Source organism: Halyomorpha halys, unplaced genomic scaffold (assembly GCF_000696795.3).
Source record: "Halyomorpha halys isolate HHAL.00 unplaced genomic scaffold, Hhal_1.1 Scaffold173.1, whole genome shotgun sequence".
Classification (NCBI taxonomy): Eukaryota; Metazoa; Arthropoda; class Insecta; order Hemiptera; family Pentatomidae; genus Halyomorpha; species Halyomorpha halys.
This window is the reverse complement of record NW_027108878.1, coordinates 131,574-141,779: the sequence shown is the minus strand read 5'-3', so window position 1 is coordinate 141,779 and position 10,206 is coordinate 131,574. Positions and strand designations below refer to the sequence as shown.

Here is a 10,206-nt window from a genome sequence, read left to right as displayed (position 1 = left end):
AAAAAAGAGAAGAAGGAATAAGATGTAACACGTGTGAACTGCTGTAACATACTAACTTTATTGGGTTCGGTACATCTCTTTATATACATGCGATCAGCTGATCTCCTCAGTCAGCTGACATAGAAGTAACAGCTGACTAAGGTTGTAACTTATATATATTTGTAAAGAGAGAGAGGGAGAAAGAATATGTTTATAGATGAATATATTCTTAGCTTAGAAATAATTTTATCATGTTTTACATATTTCTATACAATTTAGGTAGCTGAAATTAGCGGAGTGGTAGAAACTGCTAAAATCTATCAGCTTGGAAATACTAGGACCAATAAAGGATTAAAATTAAGGTATCAAATCAATTTTTATTGAATATCAATTTACCATTATTGATATTAAATTTTCATATTGTTTTTATCAGGCATGGAAATCAAGAACGTGTATTTCGGTTAGAATTTATTTCTAACCAGGAATTTACGGAGCCTGAATTTTTGAAATGGAAAGATACTCTAAGTTCAAGCAATATCCAACTCCCAACACTTGACAATGTTGAGTCAAAGATGAAGGATATCAAAGAAGCTATGATATATGAATTCAAAGAAGAAGATATTGAAAAGGTAAATACTCAAAATTGATTTCCTAATAGTGTGTTTATATATAAATTAATAGTTTAGGAAAGGTTGTGTTTTATTAACACTATTAAAAAAAAATTCTATTTAAATGAAGTGGTAAATTTCTGAGAAAACTTATTTGAGCGAGTTCTTTAATTTACAACAATACTCTCTACATACTTTTACATTACAATGCCCTCTATATACTTTTACGTTACAATACTCAACTATGTAGGAGTTAAATTATGGTAACTGTTTTTTTTTTTGTTTTTTTAAACCTTCATATTTTGATTCTTTCAACTCCAAAAAAAAGTGGTTTTTAGAATAGATTTTTTCCTAACAATGTATCTAGGAAATGCCTTGTTATCATAAGCTTTTAAAGATCTTTAATGAAATTTTAGGGTAGTTAAATATCAATTATTTCTGCTTCATGAAGAACGTAGAATTAGAAAAAAAAAAGTTTTCATGGGTAGGAGATACAGTTATTTATCAAGGCTAAATATACCAAATTTTAGTCAAGAGATGGCAGCACTTTTCTTTTCACTTATAGACAGAATAATAAATTTCTCATCTGAAAACGGATTTATCCTCTAGAATTCCATTGACTTTATGCTAATTAGTTCATTAATTGTTTTTAATTATTTGGCATTTGAAAAAATGTATCTTTGTTATTATTCGTAAATCAAAAAAGCGCTTGACCACAAGCAAATAAAACAAACCTGTGGAAACAAACTAATTTATTTTCTGTAGCATTTCATTCTTCTGGATGATCGTAAGGAGGAAAATACGATATAACAATGAAAGCGTTGATATTTGTAGTTGCTAGGCAGGCCAGGAGAAGTAACTCTCACTACTCTTGAAATTGATCCTCAGAGATGTATTTCCACCCATTTTTGACATTTCTTAAGAGAATACTAAAAGTGAATCTGATTTATTTTTTTCTTCAAATATGGTTCAAGTATGGTTGAAACAAGGCGTCTCTCAAAGAATTTATTGATTTATTATTAAAAATATTAATTTAAAATCATACTGCTGATTTTTTTTTTTTTTACTTATGAGGTATCCCAGCAATATCCAATTAGAAGTGTGACAAATAAATTTACAATTATATGTAATTAGAAACATTCAAATAAATATTTCCAGCTTAAAAGATGGAAATTTGTCAAAGGATTAGGAAAACCCGAGTTAAAAGCTACCAACAAGGGTCTTAACCAAGTAATAAAATTAAGCTAAAACATTTAGGATCAAAATTACAAATCTGTTTTCCATAGAAAACCACACACACAAATATATTATAAATGTAATGTTAAAATATATTTGCGTGTGTGGTTTCCTATGGAAAACAGAAAAAGAGAAAATTAATATTTTTTGTTTTAAGCTTCACATATTTGTTGAATAGGTAGCAATGATTACAAAACTGAAATTCTAAGTTACAGCAATGTAAATGAAAACTTGGAAGCCAAATTCTCATATGTACATGGTAGACTTTTTTTTAGTGTTGTTATTGTGATTCTAAAATATTTTGTTATTTATTGATGTCATCAATAAATAAATAGTAAACTCTTACTGTAATAATTCATGAATTTTTAAATTTTATCTGCACATTTTTCCACTGCAACACATTTCCAAGATTTTTCTCAGATTTCTTAACTTTTCCAGAATCTATTTCCTAACTTATCCCAGTTTTCCAGGTCTAAACAACCCTGAATACTTCCACGAAATAAGGGTTTCATTGTTGCGTCCTGTTTTTTCCACTGTTTCTCTGAATTGATTACTAACAGACAAGTAACTTATTTGGGAAAATATTTGTACTTCTACAATTTATTCTTAAATGTTTCTAATTATAATATATTTAAAGAATTATTTATTTATTCTCCTATAACTTATTTTGTGAAAGTAAGAAACAGCCAATAGTTATGGATAATGTAAGAGAATCAAAAAATTACTAAAAAAAAAAATAAAATCACCATTCACAAATTTGTGTATTATTAAGGCTAAATGTACCGCTTCATGGGACGCAGCAGAATTTACTTTTCTATTTACTCCTGAACGGATGTTCCGATTTCGGATCTGTAAAGTATATTTTGTGTTTTTCGAAAATAGAAGTTACTGAAATTAGGTTAAAAAAGCACCAATCCAATAATAAGGAAAATAAGATACAAAAATATGAGTTAATGTTAAATTTTTAAAAATGTGGCCTTATAGGCAATTGCAGAACCGTTCACTGAAACCAATGAGAAAGATAAATTTTTGTTTACAAATGGAAGGAAACCGTTTGAGGTGGTTACCGGCTGGAATGATACGGCAACTCAAGGCTGCTAAAACTAACTTTCTCATAGTAATACCTAAATTTGAGAATAGTCATAGTAAATTTGTATTGGTATTCTGCTATTTTTTAATTCTACACTAATATTCAAAATAATTTGCATTATTTTTTTTTCTCTTGGGTACTATCTAATTAGTGTTAATAATTACTATTAATATTTCCTGGATCGTGAGATTTTAGCCTATTGTTTGCTTGTACTTTTTTAATATTTTTTATTGGATGTTATAATTTTTTTTTTATAATTATCCACAACTATTGTCTGATTCGTACTTTCAAAAAATAAGTTATAGAAGAATAAATAAATAATTCTTTAAATTTATTATAATTAAATATGTTTCAGAATAAATTTTAGAAGTAAAAATATTTTTCCAACTAAGTTACTTGACTGTTCTATTTGAAGAAATAATGAAAAGAAAGGGACGCAACAATGAAACAATTATTTCATGATAACAACCCTTATTTGTCTATTAGAATTTCACTTCCGAGTCTTTTTCTGTTAGATTGGTAAACACTTACAGGAAAGTACATATAAATCTAATCTGAATATTCAAACCACAGAACAAATTTCGCAATCCAACTTTTATTTAACTACACAACGAGTTTCAGATCTACGAAATGATCTCTGATTTTTCAAAATGCAATCTGGCTACAAAATAATCAATGTGGCAATAGGAAAAATAAAAAATAATTATTTAAATTTTCTACATATTTATTTTTTATTTTAATATATTTATTTATTTTTTGTTTTTATTTGTTGTATTTTAATATAGTAAGCTTGTGAGGAATGTGTATAAAAGCTATTTGTATCAGTGAACAAACCTAATGTTTTCCTTGTGAATCGTATCGTTCATAATTTGACTGCAGAAAATCAAAAAATAAGTAACTTGCTGGCTCAAATGTCTAATACCGAAAGATGAAGTTGTTTATCTTTGAATAGCCTATTTTGTAAGGTACTACAACATAATTTAGATTCCATTCGTTCCTTATACCTTTTTTGTTTGCATTTTGCATTTCGCTCTCGACTAATAAGTTATGTATATATATAACTTAAGTATCGATGAAGCCTATATAATATAATGTATATAACGTGCCATTAAGCCACTCTATGCCTCCTCTACTTTTGGGGTGTCCTGGTGCGTTGAGAAGCCATGTTACTTCAAGGTCCTTCATTTATATTCGAAAGATGGCATTGTTGAATTCTCTGCCTGAATCTGATGAGATGCGCCCCGGAGCTCCGTAGAATTGAAACCACAATAGGAAAGCTTCCAACAACTTGTCCAGCACCTGATGCGCCCTTGCCATGTTACTGAAGAGATCAAATATGGTTATCCATTTATATCCTCTCCTAGTGAAAGTGTCGACCTGTAGATCATTGAGCGGTGCATCTGCGGTAGGTATCTCCAGTGGTCAAGGCAAGAGGAGAACTTGAAGAAGAAGCGAAAAAACAGGTAGAATCGAGGAGAGTTTTGAGGAGTGTACTCACAGAGGGGCGACCGCACGTTGGAGAACCACCATGTGAGAGGAGCATGGCGGTTTGCCTATTATATGAGCGAAGAGAGGAGTAAGCTGTCTGATTGATCCTGGGAAACATATTCGTCTGCTGAGAGGCCCTAGAGAGATTGGGTGGTGGAAAGAGGGAACTACAGGTCAGAGTATGTAACTGTCAGTTAATCACTCTGGTTATGCCTTGCAGCATTAAAGGGAAAACAGAAATGGAATTGGGTAACTAGGGGGCTAAGGGAGGAAAGGTAGCAGTCCATGTAATGAGGAAAATGCCCTGAGACAACCAGATTATCACTGATAATCATTGACTACGAGATATTTTATAAAAGGTGGTAGCGAAAATAAAAAATAGTGGGGTTCAGTGGAATATTAGAATTGGAGTGAAGAGGTACAGCTGTCAGAAGCTCAACTGTAAGTGAGAATGGGTGATTAACTAGAGGTAGAGTTGGAAAGAGGCAATATTGAAGTAATATGATGATATTTTTTGTAAAAAAGGGGAAGTACCGAGAGCTACAGGAAAAATGGTGCACAAAATCACATTGAAGCAGGATAGGATGAAGCACGTGAAGGAGAGGTGATATCCCCAGGCACTTCAAAAACACCTTAGGGAAGAAATACAAAGTTTACGGAAGCATGTGATAATTGTGGACAGCACTTCGCCCTACAACAGTCCATTGTGACCTGCTGGCGTATGCCACTGGGCCTCTCCCCTTTTGCCCTCCTGAGACAACATCGCTCCTAGCGCATACAGCTGAGTGAAATCCGGAAAAGCAAGTACCGGCTCTTGCAGCAACCTCTCCATGCACTGTCTGATATTGTACCTGAGATCTTGTGCCATTGCCGTCCTAATTTCCACTCCAGAGCATTGGCATGTGCTTGTGGCATAGTGATTTACGGTGGAGGTGGAAACTGATTTGTAACTGGTGGAACTGCTGCCGGTGGGTTTTCGGACAAAGATTCAGAATTGGGTCCCGGATTATACCTTTGTTCACCAAAGAAATTTGCACTAATGCCTGTGATATTGCAGGTATAGAGAGCAGAAGTTATGCGGTACCACTACTTTTTTCCTTGCGAATCCTGTTCCTGACTTATGCAAGGCCAAAACATTATCGGACATTTCATCCTCTCCCTGCAAAGTACCAAGGCAGTCCATTGACGCACCCGCATCCCAAAAAGAATTTCGAATAGGGCAAAACCCATGACAGTGTGTATGGAGTGGTTGTGTGCTGCGTTCTTTTTTTTTTATTCTGGTTTTCTGGTGAGGCCGATTGCTGTCCTTCTTCCGGAGTCCACTCCCTCAAAAACTACCTTCCGTTTTCCCTTGGTCATATTCTACTGCATTTACCATTATTGCTCGCGAGAGCCAATCTGCTACTATGTTTTCCTTGCCAGGTTTGAACGTGATGTCCATGCTGTACTGGATCAACAGTTCTTTCCACCTTGTAATTATCACCGACGATTCCTTTAGCTTCCCCTTCCATTGGGGGGATATGACAGCACTGCTCTCAGTGTGTACACACTAGCGTCTGTCGTGAGCATGAACTGCTTTTGTAAGTCAGGAAACGCTAGTACTAGTTCCTTCTGCCACTGATCTATACATTTTCTTATATTGTCTTCAATGGCCCGATCTTACCCCCTCCTGAGATATGGTGTGTCCTAGAAAATGTATTTGTTTTTGTCCCAGCAATGACTTCTCTCGAGATAGTTCTTGTCCGAATTCTCGCATCCTCTGAAAAACACTCTTCAAGTGTTTCACATGGTCTGTAACCAATTTACTAAACACCAGGGCCCGGTTTCATAATAAAGTACTAACTAATACTATTAGTCTTGTAGATTTAACTTAAATCAATTGCACTGACTTGTACAATAGTAAGTTGTACTTTAGTATTTTTGAATTCCTGTAATATCACTAATAGTCATCCCTATCATGAAAAAAATAAGTATTAGTATTATTACCAGACTAGTTTCTACACTTGTACTATGAACTAATACTATTAGCTTTCATTATGAAACAGGGCCCAGGAGGTCATCCAGGTAAATCTGGCATACTGATTCATCTATACCTCTCAAAAATTATTCTGTTAACCTTTGAAATGTAATGAAATGTTCGCGTTCTTCAGACCAAATGGCGTTCTCCTAAATTTTTAGTGCCCTGGTACGAAAGTGAAAGCCGGTTTGTGTTGTCCTGCTTTCAAGTCTAAGGTGCTAAAGATTTTAACCCCTCCTAGTCTGTCAAGGATATCTTTAAACCTCGGTATCCGATACTTATCAGCGACGGTATTATCGTTGACCTTATGTTAATCAATGACCACCCTATATATCTCCCCATTCTCACCTGGCGTAGGCTTCTTCCACACCGCCCACAATGAACTATTATTGGATGGCGTACTCTCCACAATGAATCCTTGTGGTTCCCTAACATATGTCAGTTTTCTTCTTTAATGGAATCTCATGAGCCGTCCTTTCTGTTGAACTCAAGACCTCTCCTTCATTAAAGAAAATGTCATCAAATCCGTTGTAATGGCGTCCTTCCAATTCTCCACCTGCGTTATAGCCCCTACTCGCGCCTTCCCGTCTGCTATTGTTTGTTGGCATCTGCACTTCTTTCGTCCGATTTTAATATTCCATTTCCCATTACTATTCTTTTATTATCTTAGCCCCACCTTCCCTAAAAGATTAATAATCATCTGATAATCCCTAAGCATCCAACTCATTACATGAATTGTTGAAACGCCCTCTTTTGCCCCCCACTTACCCAGTTCTATCCTCTATACTGCATGGTCCACCCAGAGTGATTAATTTACATTTGCAAAACTTTAATTGGAGTGTCATCCCCTCGCCGCTAATTAGTACTTCTTTACAAGAAATGGTGTTTGAACTGCTCGTGTCCACAAGACAGCTTACTCCCCCGTTCACTCGGATAATAGGCAAACCGCTCTGCTCTCCTTTCATGTGATAGTTTGTCAATGTGCGGTCGCCTCTCTGCTTACATCCTCCTCAGATCTCATGTGTCTTCCTCCCTCCTAGTCCTTGCCTCCACGTGGTTTCTCGGTCCCTTTGCTCACGACCATTCCTTTGTTCATCCATTTCATCTTCAGTTTCTGTTACTTCTGAAACTCCCGCTGACTCACTTGACAATCCGCTCAGTCTCTGCCGAAGGCTTTTCCTCTAAACTTGTTGGACATTGACTCGTCTTCTTCCATATTCCTTCTTTGATACATGTAAGTAATTCTTCCTTAATTATTAAATCCCAGATTAATGAGGTTGTTAGACATTAGTGAACCCGACAGAACTAAATGTTATTGTAATGTTCACTGCTTTTAAATTTATATTCTTAAATTTGTTTATTATTTTTGAACTTGTTGATCTCTCCTTTTATGGTCTATTTTTCAATACAAAGTATTATTATTATTTTCTAATTACTTCTTTGTCTTACTAACTTTGTATTTTGTGTCTTAATGCTTTTTTTTTTACTTACATATTACATTAGTTACGTATATCTTCTTTCCATTTTTAAATTATTATTATTAAATTAAATTATTCATATTTCAAAGTTTCTTTGCATTATATAACTTTACATTTTTATTTTATTACTTATGTTATTTTACTCACATATTTAATTACTTATATATACCTTTTATTTTTCCCACTTCTTTCATTACATTATTTTATCTATATTCATTCTGTACAATTATTTACTTTAATCATTCTATATATCCTTTATTCATTTGTTATTATCTTGTTTTTTTTCTTAGCCCTAATGAAGACTAAAAATTCTGGCTGAAACGTTGGCACTAGTAAATAAGCTTTTTAACTTTTTAAAACAATATTTATTTCTAATTTTCGTTTTTTTTATTTCTCTAAATATTAGAAAAATAAACTAAAACAATATAGTGATTACACTGGTAAATTAAGATAAATTTAGCGATAAAATATTTTAACAAGGAAATCAAAATTTACCTAATGAATAAAATTTGAAAACATTATTATTAAAATTAAAATTATTTTAATTTTAAAAATGTTGTATCCTTATTTCGGAATTCCACTTTAGTATTAGTGAAAAAATAAAAAATGCATGGAAATACATAAATCAAGCAGACAAACATTGCGGCTCTCGTAGCATCAACATCTAGAGAAGTGAGGGTAAGCTGCCAATTCCTCTGGTCTAGCAATTACAAATTTCGCGGCTTTAATCTTAAATCGTATTTTTGCTGCTACCAAAAATGAATCTGTTTGCGCAGACTTGTTTTATTTGCTTGTGGTCAAGTGCCTATAAGCTCACTTTTTTTGATTTACAAATAATAACAAAGATAAATTTTTTAAATCCCAAAATAATTACAACAAAAATTAATGAACCAATTTCAGTAACTTTTATGGGGTTCTTGATGGGAAATTTATTATTCCGTATTCAAATGAGAAGAAAAGTAAATTTGCACCGAAAGTGCTCTCCTATTTCTTGAAAAAAAAAACTTACTAAAAATCGGTACATTAAGCCTTAAGAGAAAGTTAGTTTTTGCAGCCTTGACAACAGCCATCTTGTTCCAGCTGGTATCCGCCTCATCCCATTTTCTTTCCAATTGTAAACAAAATCATGTTTTTCTCTTAACGATCACTGTAAACTTGCTATAATTTCACGAAATTTCTCATTGGTTTCAGTGAATAGTTCTGCAAGTGCTTATAAGTCCACTTAAAAAAAAAAAATTATCGTTAACTCATATTTTTGCATCTTATTTTCCTTACTATTCAATTGGATTTAAAGTCTAATCAGTGTGAATTCTAAATTCAAAAAAACATAAAATCTCTTTACAGATCGAAAATTGGAAGTTCAGGAGAACATAAAAAAGTAAATTCTACTAATTTTGGTGCGTCCCATGAAGAGGTACATTTAGCCTTACAGTTATGCAAGCTACATTATAAAAATGGGAATAAATCAAAACTAATCCTAACTGAAATTCATAGTTTTGTTAGTTATACCTTTATGGTAAGTTATTTAAGGAGCTTCATGTCGAAAAGAATTTTGTAAAATTCTAGTTTTGCCTGACAAACAATTTTAGCTCCAGAACAAAACTTACTAGAGAAAGGACACAAGTGGTATTATTGATTACAGTGAAACTTTTTTGGTGATATTTGCCAAAAAATATTAGATATATGTTCTTGCCCTCTAAGAGCTGAGAAAAAAATCTTATATAATTTTAGAAATCTGCCTTTGCTGTGCATGTATTCAATTGTCATTATATACAAAACAATTTGTTTTTCATAAATAATTAGAAGAAAAGTAAATATTGTTTATTATATTGTGGCAGATAAGTGTATTAAAAATTATAACCAAAACGTGCTCCCAGTAAAATGGACCAATCAATTTTTTTTAGAAAAAATCAAGTCAGACTTCTTATAAGCATCTTTTGAGACCTTTAAATATGAATGATTTTGTAAATCTAAAATTATAAATCTTTAAACTTTTTTTTATCTTTGGAGAATCTTTATTTTCTGCTGATATCCTGCTTTCCCATAAAAAATTCATAGCTTCTCACAATTTCGTGTAAATGCAACATTGCTGAATTCCCACTCTTCTACCTCATATCAAATATCTTTTGGATTTTATTCCTTTTTGATGAAGAAAAATGTTGAATGCTGTCCATTGCTTCCTTACCCTTGTTAGTTAAGATAAAAAAAGGAATAAAATTTTGGCTGTGCCCAGTTGATGTAGTTGAGGAATAACCTGCACGATAATAAGCAGAAGTTATAAGAGTGATTTATTATGCTGTCCACTTACCC

The 10,206-nt window shown here is 32.9% G+C and overlaps 1 protein-coding gene across 1 annotated transcript in view; it reads left to right on the top strand.

Annotated features, from left to right (window-relative positions):
• Positions 1-10,206, top strand: part of Rtf1 (RNA polymerase-associated protein Rtf1) — a gene marked incomplete in the record, with an annotated part of 38,643 nt that overhangs the window by 22,904 nt on the left and 5,533 nt on the right. Inside the window, 2 exon segments of the mRNA XM_067047177.1 lie at positions 259-341; positions 413-608. Coding sequence (XP_066903278.1) covers positions 259-341; positions 413-608 — 279 coding nt within the window.